Source organism: Tachypleus tridentatus, chromosome 8 (genome assembly GCF_004210375.1).
Source record: "Tachypleus tridentatus isolate NWPU-2018 chromosome 8, ASM421037v1, whole genome shotgun sequence".
NCBI lineage: Eukaryota > Metazoa > Arthropoda > Merostomata > Xiphosura > Limulidae > Tachypleus > Tachypleus tridentatus.
Genome location: NC_134832.1, coordinates 22,174,094 through 22,189,080, shown reverse-complemented (window position 1 = coordinate 22,189,080; position 14,987 = coordinate 22,174,094). Strand labels below are relative to the sequence as shown.

The following is a 14,987-nucleotide window of genomic DNA, read 5'->3' as shown; positions in this document are numbered from 1 at the left end:
AGTATTCACACGTACCTCAGAACAGCTGGTGAGGGTATTAACACTTTAACTAATAAAACAGAGGACAATGTTTCGACCTTTTTAGCTCATCTCCAGGTTAACAAAGAGAGAGTTTTCAACTGATAGTTGCCGGGCACATGTTTCAGGGAAGAGTGTGCGGGATTAGAAGGGGCGTTGCAGTTACATGTTAGGTGTGTGTTTTGTTATAGCAAATCCACATAGAGCTATCTGCTTAGTCCACCGAGGGGAATCGAATCTCTGATTTTAGCGTCGTAAATCCATACACCTACCGCTGTATCATGGTGTGGGACACATGTTAGGTTATTAATTAGTATAGGTATAAAGTGTTTCTTTATGTTAGCTTAATTTTTTAAAGGAACATGTTCATACCTATACTAATTAAAAACCTAACATCTAACTGCAACGCACCTTACAATCCCGTACCCGTTTACACTCTCGTTCCGAAGACATGTGTCAAGCAACGATCAGTTGAAAACTCTTTTTGTGAACCTGATCATGACCTAAGAACTTCAAAATGTTATTCTGTACATTATTGTAATTAAAGTTTTAATACCCATACCAACCATTCAGAGATACATTTTTATTTCAAATGGGATTTTCGTCATCACGAAACAATCCACGCATATTTCTAATGTCTAAACAGACACACCCATCCACTGTTACACCAAGAAACGATGCATAATAATTTAATTGTATAATGTATTATAATAGTGTCCCAGGTGGTTAGAGCACTAGACTAGTAATCCGAAGGTCACGGGTTCAAATTCCCGCCACGCCAAACATGTTTGCCCTTTTATCCGTGAGGGCGTTATAATGTGCACGGTCAATTCTACTTTTCTTTGGTAAAATAATAGCACAAGAGTTGACAGGGAGTGATTTTGTCTAGCTGGCCTTCCTCTAATCTTACACTGCTAAATTATGGACGGCTAGCGCAGATAGCCTTCGTGTAGTTTTACGCGAAATTAAAAAACCAAAACTATTATAAAAATACTGAGATTTTGTTTGTTTTAAAAATTCACATACTCGCGAATTCCCTTTTATCGGATATAAATAACAGGTGAAGGCCCGGCATGGCCAGGTTGGTTAAGGCGTTCGACTCGTAACTTGAGGGTCGCGTGTTTGAATCCCGGTCACACCAAACATGCTCGCCCTTTTTTTTCAGCCGTGGGGGCGTTATAATGTGACGGTTAATCCCACTATTCGTTGGTAAAAGAGCAGCCTAAAAGTTGGTGGTGGGTGGTGATGACTAGCTGCCTTCCCTCTAGTCTTACACTGCTAAATTAGGGACGGCTAGCAGATTGCCCTCGAGTAGCTTTGTGCGAAATTCCAAAAAAACATTCTCTTTAATGAACATATGCCGTATATAATAAAGGCTTAACTAATTTTAGATGTAAGACAAGTAGACTTATAGAATTACATGTCTGCGATTATAATTATTTTCTGTTTTTTTTTTTAGGAATCCCGTATTTAAATAAGTACTGTTGGAATAAATATAATTTGCTACAAATGTTTTGCGACTCTCTGCTAGTTTTACACATTATTAGCTTCAAAGTTAATTACGAATATCTCGACAACCTATTACGTAATCTTGTACGAGAACTTTAATCTTTCAAAGATAACCTGTTATTAAGCTACCATTATCTTGTAACATTTGTCTGTTTTTTTTGCTCGTGTGAACATTTATTTATTTATAAGTTTGTTTTCTGTCTCTTCATGTTTTTGTTTGTTTTTCCTGTCTGTATAAACCTGTCGTTCCGATGGATGCCTATTATCTATATTTTTGTTATCAGAAACATTACACTGGTAAAATTTTAGAGTTGATATCTGTTAAGCTGAAAATATTAATAAAATGGTAAAGGGTAAATATAAACTAAGTGCTCTTGGAAATAAAACAGCGGCAACATGGTTTTCGTCGACTTCATTTTCCTCCCTGTTTTAATGTCGACGTTTACCAACCAGTAAATGCGCTTAGAGAACTCGCTTGACAAAAGAAACGCCAGAAAGAAACGTGATAGCTCAGCAGTCCCTCCAGATAAACCAGATATTTCCTGAACAAACAAGTCACCGATTAAAGTTCAAGGGTCCAGCTATAAAAAATAACAACAACGACAAAAAAAGAAGATTCTTTGTGGTAAACGAAGGTAGAAGCAGTATCTGCAGAGAGGGAGAAGAGTGTGAGGTCACTTGGAGAGAACTTCATGCAGTGGATCGATTAGGGATAAATTAAGCCTCTAGAGGCCGCCACTGCGTTTGGATTAGACAGTTGTTACAGTAGAAACAGAAGACTTGCCGGACGATAGACCTGTAGTTTAGTCAGCAGGCCGGTAAGCTCAGACAGAACTTTCTTTTCTATGTGCGCGTGTTACGAGTGAGAGGCGCTACATGGATGGGGACATTCAAAGGGATTACGATGGCACATCGTTATCCTCCAAGGGGGACCACCCCTCTGTATCTTCCCGGAAGGAATCCTCCACACTAAGCCAGAAATTTGGAGGGTATTTGTCGGAACTGAGACGATGGTAAGCTGTTTTGTTTTTATAATCCCATTTCTCACCTGTATGGTATATATGTGTTACTTGAATATTAAAATATTCAAATAGATGAAATACTTTTACAAATACATGACTAATTAAGATAGCCTGTCTTTGTTTTCTGCTTTATGATAAATATTTTCAGTTTTATTCTCCACGCATTAAGGCAAAAAATAAAATTACTTTCCCTTTCGTCTGATATTGAATAACTTGGTAAATAACATCATAAACAATCAATTTCGGCAATGTAATAAAATCGCAGTCAATTATAAAAGTAAGAATTTTTTACAGGATGTTGTGAATCATGGAAATAAATATTTCTGTGATTGTGCACGAATTAAAGCAAAAATGCACAAATTTAAGCGTTTACTGATTTATATTTGGTCTATCTTTGTTGTTATCTTTATTTCATAGAACTTAGCACGTCTTATAAAGAGCAGAACGTCGAAAACTTTGATAAATATTCATGTAATGTAATTTAGGTTCTTGCTCAGCGACGTCGATCTTCAGATGTGATACAGAAGCCAAGTCAGCTGGTCATCAGTCACAAATACCGAATTTTTTTTGTCACACACACATAAAGAAAAATGATACAAGTGACTGCAAGGAACGGCGGCTTAGCCAAGTTAAAAAGTGAGTGTCTATAAAGATGACCTTGGGGATCTCGCATATCTTTAAACAAAAGCCGAAATAATTCGTTTACCCATTTGCTGAAGACAAAATCAGCCTTTTAATACAAACTAAAAACACATTTCGGTTCATCTTTGGGTAAAAGTGTACTTAATATAGTATGGATTTTCTCTGCGATTCTTCTTGGAAATGGTAATGTCCGATGGGGTCAATACATGAATGTTTGAGAGCCACTGTAAATCACCACTTTATCTGCATTTCAATAGTGCTTCTGTGGCTTTCCATTGCTGTGAAATATGAACAATATTAGTAAGGCGCCAGATAACCGTGTGGTCTTTCGACTGCGTCGCATGAAGTTGAGCATAACCCTATAAAGTAGATTGGCAAGTTCAATGGTGAGATCGTAACTGTGGAAGTGGTGCTGTAATCATTTACTGGTTTGTACTTTACTTAATTGAAATCTCACGTCATAATGTGTTTACTGGTTTGTCTTCCATCCAAGTTATACAAAGAAGTACCGTTAGGCCACTGTGAAGGACGACATCTAACGACGTTCACCAATCTTATTATCGTCACATACATCATACATTCTCTTTCAACCCAGTGTTTTAAGATACTCCTTTCTACTCTCGTTACCATCGCATTAGTCACAAATTCTGTCTGAAAATACTTGTCTCCAATCTTTATGTCGTTACGTCAATCACAAAATCTTTCTTTAAAATACTCATCTTCAATCTTATTATACAAAAGAAATCGCTTCGATATATCTGTCCCCAATCTTATTTTCGTCATATGAATCAAATTGTCCTTTTTCATTGCACTCAGATCCAATCTTATTATAACCAATACTATCTATCGTCACTTAAATTTATTCTTATCATCAATACTGGGTTATATAGCCTGTCTTCACTGTGATCACATTTATTTTTATTATCAATACCGGGTTGAATTAGGTATCTCACAATACCTAAACTATTCTTATTATCAATAGCTGGTTGCATAGTCTATCTTCACGCGTTTTCATCAAACAATTTATGAAAAAAGGAATAAACTGTTGATAAGATAAAAACAATAACAGTAATTATGAGAAATGTCATTAGAGTAGTTTAAATAAATAGAGCATAATAATTTGACAACAATGCTGTAAAACACAGCAACATATGTTAAAATTAGTTGTTTTGTTTATTTCTTTGCTTGCTGTTAAGTCCTAAGCTACATAATGCGTCATCTATGCTGTGCCCATCACATCACTGAAACCCGATTTTTACATTATAGGCCCACACACTGATGAGCCACTGGGAGACAATTATGTTGAGAAAACACAGAAATATATTAAACATATAGACATTTTTATTATTCAAATGAAAATGTAAAATGCTATTAACCAATTATATTAAACACATATCTACCTAATATTAAAAATATAGTCTATGATTTGATATATATGCAGTCACTTTGGAATAATACTTGAAGTTTGTTTGAACGTTTTGTATTTAAAAACATCACTTTATAATGGTAACCCTAACTAGGCTTATGAACATTTACTATAGTGAACGAAATTTAGCCATGTTTCTGAAAGTAATAACATTTGTTTTAAAAGTAGTGATTCAATTCTTACCTTCTAACATCATTAACGTTGCCTTCTAGTAGTGGCAGAGCGGTATGACTACAGACTTATAACACTATAAATCGAGTGGGAAGAGCACAGGTACGCCATTGCGTAGCTTTGTGCTAAGCTTCAAAACAAACAGATCATGCAAGTTCTTAAATAACCTAAAAAAAAAAAAAGATAACTTTATTTAAGGATATCTTGAAAACAATCGAACATGTTTTAACAAGGTATATACCGAATGAACGTTCTGGGATATTATGTTGATATAATTCAATATCCAAAAGTACTGGCAGGAATTTAGGTTTTAGAAACTTTTAGGCTCCTAGGGGACCTTACGTGTCTGAATGATAGCCTGGGATGTTTAGAAATATTTACGTTTTCATTGGAAGTTTTATCTTAATTAAATCCTAAAATGTTCGTTTGGTAGTAAATGTATCGAAATACAATTTGCTCAACTTCTTAATTGTAATTATGAACAACTAGCCTAAAATACTTGAGCTCCATTGTAAGGTTCAGCAGCTCTCCTCCATGACCCACAAAGTCCCTAGTGTACCAATTAAGCTTCTCCATTATTCTGAATTACTTCTATTTCTATCCCAACATGTTACGTATTCGAAAACAAACCCCGTTAGGAAACTCGCTCTTGGTACTCGTTTGGTCTCGTTAGCATGTGTGTGAGGATATGAACACTATTTCAGACATTACGTCAACTGGAACCTTAGAGAACCGAGAACACAATATTCGGGGTAAGATTCAGGTTCAATAAGCTTGAAGACATAAACTAAAGCCACCCCTTTAATGTCTGAGTAAGAACACCCACTAACTACTGTAGTCTACCTGCTAAAGGTCCCGCTACTTTCAAAACCTGTGGGAAGGATTCACGGACACACAAACAAACATAACGTGAATTAATATAGAATACTTTCAAAGTAGCCGAAAACGACTGCAGTTCTGATCGATAATGAGTAACAGTGGGACCAAATAAGGAATATAGTTGGGCCAAAATTGTCTAAAATTTCAGCTAAAAGATTGTGCTTGGGTTCGATTGTTGAATTTCGCTCATAAAGCTCTTCGAAATCCGTCTGTTGTTGTCATTCATAAATTTGAGGTAACAAATCAGAAAAGAAAGCAGTGAGTCAACACCAACCACCACTAACTCTTGAGTTATTGTATAACAACGAATAATGGGATTGACCGTAACATAATAATACCTCCACGGCTGAAAGAGCAAGCATATTTGACGATGGGCCTCTATCCTGTAGATTGAGTGAGTTGAAAACTTAACCATCAGGCAACGTTAAGCCCATAAAAATATAATCATATTTTAAATTAAAACTGCATTTTATGTGTTAAAATGAGTATTATTGTTTTAAGTTAACCATTATGTTTGTTGTATGAGAAGATTAAAATGTAGTAAGTAAATAACCATACAACAGGTGTTAATATTATTAACTTGTTTGACGTTTTCAGGTCTGAGATGTACTTCAGGACATATAAAAATAAATGAACATAAACGTTTTACGTAGTAATAAGACTAAATGAAAGCTCGCTAAACAGTCAGATAAATAAGGTAATGTCACAAGAGCGACTGGTTATTTCAATGTTAGATGAAAATCAAGAGCCAAGTACAAAACAGTTACATTGCAATGAAATAAAATGTGTAAGAAACAGTTACATTGCAATGAAATACAATGTGCAAAAAACAGTTACATTGCAATGAAATAAAATGTGTAAAAAACAGTTACATTGCAATGAAATTAAATAAATGGGAAAAATAGAGTAAATAAAATTTGCACTTCGATCATTAGTGAAAAAACTGTTAATAGTAAAAACCAAACGTGGTTGTTTTGGTTTAGATGAATATGTTTTGCTGTCTTTAATGGCAGATCTGAAGACAAGAAGAAAAAAATGTGAAAGTAATTGTATTCGTTAAAATATCGAGGTAGTGTTTCTTTAGTGCTGCCTTAACGATATGCAACAATGTTTTCTGAAACGTTCTTTTGTCCATTCCCACCAATATATGACTCTAAAATGAAGATTTCAAATAAACTGTTTACTTGTTCCATGATTGATAGAAAATTAGCCATTCTTACAGGTCCATAGTAATCTATGCGAGCACAAGCTATACGACTAGGGCAACCGCGAAAGTAACATTTATGATAGGTGAAACTTTCGTACGTATCTCATAAGATTGTTCACATAAGAGTGATCTCAAAGGCGCGAATTATGAATATGGACCATTATAGGTCAGTTGCCAAAAACGTTAATCATTATTGGTCCTTTAATAAAATGTGGCTTCATTCCAAAATTATTGTCCTAATATGTGGAGACACAAAGAGTATGGCTAGTTGTACACTGCCTGAACTTTGTAAATTATGTAGATTAAAACTCTCATATCGAGGGATGGAAGCAACTTTATGAAAAACATGATTAGTTATGGAAACAAAATAACAAGCCTCGATTTAAAAAATATATATATTTATCTATAGCTAGTTTGTTTTTTTTTAGTCTTTGCGAAGAAATTGCTGTTATCACTGCAAAGACGATTAAAACGTAGAGAATGTAATATAGTGAAGAATTAGGGTAGCAGGAGTTGTAGCGAAAATAGAGAGAGGGTGAGATTGTGGATATATAATGAAATAACGTGATTAGAAAGTTAATTCTTATATCTACTTCAATAACAAGAAATTAGATTGTGTGTTTTGAAGCATACCCGGTATATTTCAAAGCAAGGTAAAGGTTATAAAGGAAACTTATGAATTTGTGCAACTCACATTCGTCATTAGAGGTCATCAACATACCTACCGTGGACTTCAGAAGTGTTTTTCTGAAAGTGTTTACCATAGCTACAAATAAAGCTACAAGGAAGTTGATTTTGTCTATTTCCTCAAAGCGACATCATTTGTCAGTGCCTGAGTAATCTGCAAATTTTGTTTCCAAGTTAAATGTTTAAAAGATTTGGTCCAAGAAGTGTGAGCGATTCGGAGGCCATCGTCGTTATGTAATTAACGGTAGCAATGGCGTACGTATATCTCAACATTGTAATAAGGTAAAAGTTGTTAATGTTGTAATCCTAAGGTCTGTCTGGAATGTTCAGTAATGAAAGGAATATAATTTGATCGTTGTTCTCCAGTATTCTCTATTAAAAACTGTTTTTTATTTAATTTTCTTAATAATTCTGCCCGGCATCCTAGGTACTTAAGACATTCTACTCGCAATCTGAGGGTCGCGGGTTCGAATCACATTCTCACCAAACATGCTCGCTCTTTCAGCCGTGGGGGCGTTATAATGTGACGGTAAATTCCACTATTCATTGGTAAAAGAATAGTCCAAAGGTTGGCGGTGAGTGGGATGAATAACTGCCTTATCTCCAGTCTTTTACTGATAAATTAGGAACAGTTAGCACAGGCAGCCCTCTTGTAACTTTGCGCAAAATTGAAAATAAACCTAACTAAATTATTAATAATTCTATTTTTATTTTTCTCCAGTAATCAAAATTAAAAATTGTCTTGTGTTTGTTTTTCTATCTCATATATTTAATTTTCTTAAGGATGATTTATTTCAATTTTGAGCGAATTGTATTTTGTTTTTGATTCTCTTCCAATAATATTGTAACGAATTAACAATATTATTTTAATCTGTCTTGATTTCTGTGAGCAAGTTTATTTTATTGTTATATGTAAAACCTTTTAGTTCACTTTAAATTCCAAAAGCTGGCAAAGCATTACAAACCAGTCGGTCTAAACTTTGTAATAAAAATCAACTAAGATGTATTTTTCTTATTCATCTTAATTTATCCTCTTACATATCACTACGCAACAGGACTTTCGTACAATAGCAGAACTCGTCAATTGGGCTGGATGATAAGAGAGAAAAAGATTATTTGAAACATATATTTTTATTTTAAAGAATTGCCTCTCATTAGTACAGTGGTATGTATATGGATTTACAACGCTAAAATTAGGGGTTCGATTCCACTCGGTGAGCTCACCAGATCGCCTGATGTGGCTTTGCTATAAGAAAACAATTCCAACAATCAATCACAATTGGAATGTTCAAGTACAGATTTATTTTAACGATATTTTAGTGTATGCCGAAGACTAACCTAGTCATAAAATGTTTAAATAAACAAGAGAACTGTGACTGTTGTTTGTTTCTTATCATGTATCAACTGCTTTCATCGTTTTTATATTCCCTTTTGTAGAACAATTCTAAAAATGCTTTCTCTTGGTAGATCTGCCGGATCTACTGGATTATTTTCTAAGGTTTTGTGGCTTAGGAATTTACAATGTATAGAAAAAGGTAAAAATACCAAATGATTTTAATTATAAGCATTAAATATATAAATAAAAAAATTAACAATTTTTGAAATTTTCTCCCATTATTGATTGTACGTGTTATTTTAACACGCGCCACCAGTATTGTTGGTTTTAAATTGTAGGTCTTATCTTTTGTAAAAAATAAACATTTATATGTTTCCTGACCGTAACATAAAATTCCAAATTTGTTTTTAAATTAAAATATACCTTTAAACCAGTGATTCTTGACCTTGTTGGAGTAACTGAACCCCGGAAGTTTCGTACTTGCATTCACTGAACTCTTCGTAATTGGAAAAATAAAATATGAATTTTTCAAATTCAAAACATAAGTAAATATTTTATTAGTGCACAAAATGAACCATGCATCAGTTGCACACAATATCACTGTGTTCAAAGAACAAAACAAACAAAACATGAATTTCACACGAAAACGAAAACATAACTCAATGAATATTTACTGCAAATTAATGTGACTTTTGCTGTTGCCTTTCAGAAGTTCAAAAATGCACGGCTTCACCTTGGCAAGTGCCACTCTTGTATCATTTTCGCAACAAAGTTTGTTCCTATTCTTCGTTTTTATGTCTACCATCCTCGAAAAGGATTGCTCGCAAAGATACGTTGTAACAAATGGTATGAGTATCTCAAGGGCTTTCTTAGCAATAAGAGGGTATGCTACGGATTTAGTGACACAAAATATTGAGAGCGTTGTTGTTCTGAAAAGTTGCTGTTGAACCTGAATCTGCTGAAGTTCAATGATTTCGTCGAGGTATTCATCATTGACATCTGCTGTCGCAACACTAAACGTGAACGGCTGTCTCACCCATGCTGGATATGACCCTCTGGTGAGGAAGTATCCTTTAAGAGACTTTGCGAGCTCATCTAAGTGCATGGCAATTGCTTGCTTCAGTTCCATGGGTACAGAAATGACTCCAATTTTAGACACATCTTTGATCTTATTTACACAGTCGTCCATCAGGGGAAAGTTTGCGAATTTATCATTCTCTGTTCGTCGTTTTCATAACGGTAGCTTTTTTTTTTTAAAGGCTTTAGGTTTTCTTCCGCTTCGATGATGTTGACTCCATCGCCCTGCATCTGTTGATTGAGAACATTGAAGATATCGGTCATGTACGCCAAAATGAGAATGAACTCAGATTTTTCGAAGCAATCTGCATGACAATGTTGGTACTCTCGCAGAAATAGGGCTAATTCCACATGCATGACAAAAACACGATTCAGCACCTTTCCCTGAGATAACCATCGAACGTTAGAATGGTACAGAAGTACGTCGAATTCAGAGTCCATTTCATTACATAGCTCTTTAAAGATACGGTGCTTTAGGGCACTATTTCGCACAAAGTTTACACATTTCACTACAATTTTTAATACTTCTGCCAGTTTATAAAGGCAAGGTTTTTGTTGCCAATGATGTGTGGTGCATCGGCTTTCACCAGCGCACCAAAACCAGAGTTTCGTCTCAGCATGACTGGAGCTCCGTTCAAACAAACTGTGGAAACCATATCCCACGAAAGATCGTTGTTTCTGAAGAAGTCATCCACAAGTTTCTTCACGTCGGCTGCCTTAGTGAAGGAGGCTTACAAAATAAAAAAATCTTTTATCTCGTTGTTCTTCACATAGCGCACGAATACAACAAGTTGGCTTAGAATGGAAACGTCGGTGGTTTCGTTGAGTTGAAGGCTGAATTTTGCTGGGCTTGAAATCAGATCTGCAACTACTTAAGCCAAGATATCATCGCTCATGTCATCTATTCTGCTGCTTATGGTGTTATTTGAAAGAGGAAGTTGGGATAACTTATTTTCAGCAGCTTTTCTCAACATGATATTCGCCATCTACAACGCAGCTGGTTTTACGAGTGCTTCACCAATGGTGTGTGGTTTGTCTTGATCGCAAAGCATCGTACGAAGTTATGAGGATCGGTTTGTCGATGGATACAAAGCCGAGAACAGGCAACGTAGATTTTTCATTGAACCTGGCTCTCTTTACCTTGAATTCAGCAAACATTGTGTTCTTGTATTTTCCATCTCCATGCAGCTTTAGGGAGTATCCTCTTAGTTTTGCCGGTGCTAGACTAGAATTGCTCAACTTGGCATTGCAACTCATGCATTGAGAACGCTGACTCTCATTATGTGCCGTTATACACGTGAATCCATGTTGTACGTATTCATCGGACCACTTTCTGTTTTTACTCGACATAGTTAGTATGAAGGGATTGAAAGTGTAGGAAAAAAATCACAAATGACGCACGATTACTACAGTCACAAGTCGACTGCTAAGCGCACGAAGTTCCCTGCAGTACAGATATTAAGGCCAAGTGATGTGACGTGATCAGCCACAGCAAATGATGGCCAAGTGTAGCATGACGTAACGAGTCATATGAATGGAATGAACGGAATGGACTCATATACAGTGTGTGTGTCTTGACCTCCGCCAAACCACTGAGACTGACTCACCCAACCCCTGGGGTTTGATTGAACCCCGGTTAAGAACCGCTGCTTTAAACAATGCGTAATATAAATAGCGTTTAATAAATGGGTGTTATTTTTATAGTTTGACGTTGGGATTAATTTTATTGTTTTATAGCAATGCGGAAATTAACATTTTATATATTCTTGTTTTACCAATATAGTTGAATGCATAACAAATACACTTATTCATAATTAAAGAGTAGTATTAATTTAAGGGAAAACAATTAATAACCCTGAAATATAGATAAATTTATTTTTGAGGAGGAAAGTTTTGCTATCGTGAATTGTTAACTGAATATGGTTCTTATTATTTTAAAAAATACAACTTTAATGTATTGCGTTGTCATAGAATTTTATTTCCAAAGAAGGAGCTAATAAAAGTTTGTAGGATTTAAAAAAAACAGTTGAAGTTTTGGTGGGATTGAGAAAAGTAACTAGGTGTTTAAGATTTTTAAAAAAATGAATTTTTGAATTCTAAGTCGTTTATGTGTGTTTTTAAAATATTCAAAAGTAAGGTGGAATTTTCAATTTTACGAATACGTTTAGTGTAGATGTACAAAGTGAGACGTATAATAACATATACAACGCTACTTACATTAATAATAGCAAATAAATCATGCAAGTGCAACCCTTTATACACTATTGTTTGTTTGAGTTAATCAAAGACTTACATGTAAAGGTTCTTGGTGAAATAGGGTGCTATTCGTTATCATACATTAACATATTTGCCGAATTGAAAGATATGTGTCTACAATAATATTTTAAAATGTATCACCACTTAAAGTTTGCGCATATACATAGAAATAATCACTGATTGAAAACATCTATTGCATCAAAATTAACAAACATTTGAGCTAAATATTGAGAAAAATACATTTGAACAAGGTATACACACTTCATCTTAAAATGACTGTTGGGAAAATCGGTATACTAGAAGAAAAGAGCCAAATGCCTTGAAATTGGATAGAAGACGTCTTTATACCTTTTGTTACGTTTAAACTAATATTACGAGTGGTCGAGCGTAAAAGTCGTGTGAGAAATTACATATAATTACTACACGTTAATTCCTTAAAAGTACGTTAAACATTATAATCCTAACAGGACTCTTTCAGTATTTTTCATTTCTCTCTTTCTTGAAACATTATTTTATGTGTGACTGTACGTGTTTGAAATTGTGAAAGCTCATGTTCACTTAAGCTTGGCATGGCCTAGCGAGTAAGGCGTGCGACTCGTAATCCGATGGTCGCGGGTTCGGGCCCACGTCGCGCCAAACATGCTCGCCCTCCTAGCCGTGGGGGCGTTATAATGTGACGGTCAATCCTATTATTCGTTGGTACAAGAGTAGCCCAAGAGTTGACGGTGGGTGGTGATGACTAGCTGCCTTCCCTCTAGTCTTACACTGCTAAATTAGGGACGGCTCGGTGCAGTGTGCTAACAACCTACTCACTTAAATACTTGTTGAAGAATCCGCAAGCGATTGTGGCCCTATGTTCCTAGATGGAATCTAATGGTGATAACTAACTAACTAACTAACATGTTCACATAGATAGCAGAGGCTGTAACTAAACGTTTTTACTCACGTTTAAAAATTCTTTTTATTTCCAGTAGATATCCCTGAATTACCTTTGTTCTGATACGAGCCCTTTTATGTAATTTAGCTTGTACTTTAGCACATCTACTTTTATAAATGAGAAAAAATTATTGCTCACACTAACATGAATATGAAGCTTAAATAGTGCGATAGGAGGCTTCGTTTAAAATAGCGTACTCTGTCCACCAACTCCAAAAGAAATAAAACACGAGAAAACGTTATGTAGTTTATTCTCTTAATATAGTTCGATAATGTATAACCGATAGCAAGCATTTATGTACTAAATAAACCAAAAAGCTTGACTCTAATGCTTGTTTAAAAAATTCTTTAGAAAACGTAAATAACGTATAGTAAATGGTTAAATATGAAGTAAAAGAATGGCTTCAAAACGCAATCTTTCTGAGTTTTAGATTCTGATTGACGCAAGCTTTTACACCCGCACGCAAACTTACTAAACTATTTATTTTTTGCTGGAAAAGATATACAAAATACGTTATTTGCACTGAGTAGTCTGGTTTCTTCTTTGGAAAATTTAGCGATCTGGTTTTCAAGTTTCTATTCGATAGGGGAAAAAGACATTTAGAATTAACAAAAGTTTCCTTATATTTCGAGGAAAGTTACACAAAACATATTGACATTATGCTTGGCTCTAAGCCAAGACCAATGTTTTGCACATTAATTAAGTAAACGTTTGTCCATAATCTTAACCGAGGCTAATCTATTAACATCTTCTGGATACGTATATTGGCGGATTTTCAAAATCTCCAGTTTTTACTAAAAACACTTTTACCGTGTAGTTTGGCTAGGCAATAGCTCAATTTTAAAATAATCTTAGCGTCAATCTTAGTTGCACTGTAGCCTAGTTACGTCATCATAAGAGTACAAAGAGAATCAGTTTAAAAATATAGTTGTTCTATGTGACTATGATAACTAGTTAAGAACTCACGAGAGTGTTATGAAATGTAACTGCTGTGTTACTTGAGTGTGTGTGTGTGTGATGTATATACGAAAAACAAAAAAATAACTTTGAGTTTTATTTACTGGAGGCCAGTTTTACAGTTTCAATGAGAAGTCACGCTTTGTTATTGCTGAGTAACTTCAGCGTTTTATTTTATAGTCTTATTAAGGGTTTAGAATAAAAATATGCTTAATAATTCAAATCCTTTTGTATCCTCTTTCTGTTTCAGTCAGAGTTTTGGCCATGTAATTGGTTGGTCAGCCCAACGTTTGGTTTTAATTGGAGATTATGATGAATCGATCTCTGATCATCTAAACATATCGGCCTGCATGGCCGAGCGCGTAAGGCGTGCGACTCGTAATCCGAGGGTCGCGGGTTCATGCCCGCGTCGCGCTAAACATGTTCGCTCTCCCAGCCGTGGGGGTGCATAATGTGACGGTCAATCCCACTATTTGTTGGTAAAAGAGTAACCCAAGAGTTGGCGGTGGGTGGTGATGACTAGCTGCCTTCCTTCTAGTCTTACACTGCTAAATTAGGGACAGATAGCCATCGAGTAACTTTGTGCGAAATTCCAAAACAAACAAATCTAAACATATCATTTTAATATGTCAATAGAAGACTTATACTTTATCTAAGCTTAATAAATCGTTCGTGTGTTTGTTTTTGAATTTCGCGCTAAGCTACACGAGAACTATCTGCGCTAGCCATCCCTAATTTAGCGGTGTAAGGCTAGAGGGAAGGCAGCTAGTTATCACCAGCAACTGCCAACTCTTGGGCTACTCTTTTATCAACGAATAGTGGGATTGACTATACCATTATAACGCCCTCACAGCTTAAAAGGC

General features: G+C 35.3%; 1 protein-coding gene across 4 annotated transcripts in view; it reads left to right on the top strand.

The window, feature by feature from the left end:
- Positions 1–2,188: 2,188 nt before the first annotated feature.
- Positions 2,189–14,987, top strand: part of LOC143258651 (solute carrier family 35 member F1-like) — a 277,728-nt gene continuing 264,929 nt past the window's right edge. For 2 of the 4 annotated variants that reach the window (XM_076517924.1, XM_076517923.1), the window contains exon 1: positions 2,189–2,540. In XM_076517924.1, coding sequence (XP_076374039.1) covers positions 2,404–2,540 — 137 coding nt within the window. In that variant the 5' untranslated portion in view covers positions 2,189–2,403. The remainder of the gene's footprint in view (positions 2,541–14,987) is intronic. The other 2 variants (XM_076517926.1, XM_076517925.1) reach the window with 1 other exon arrangement.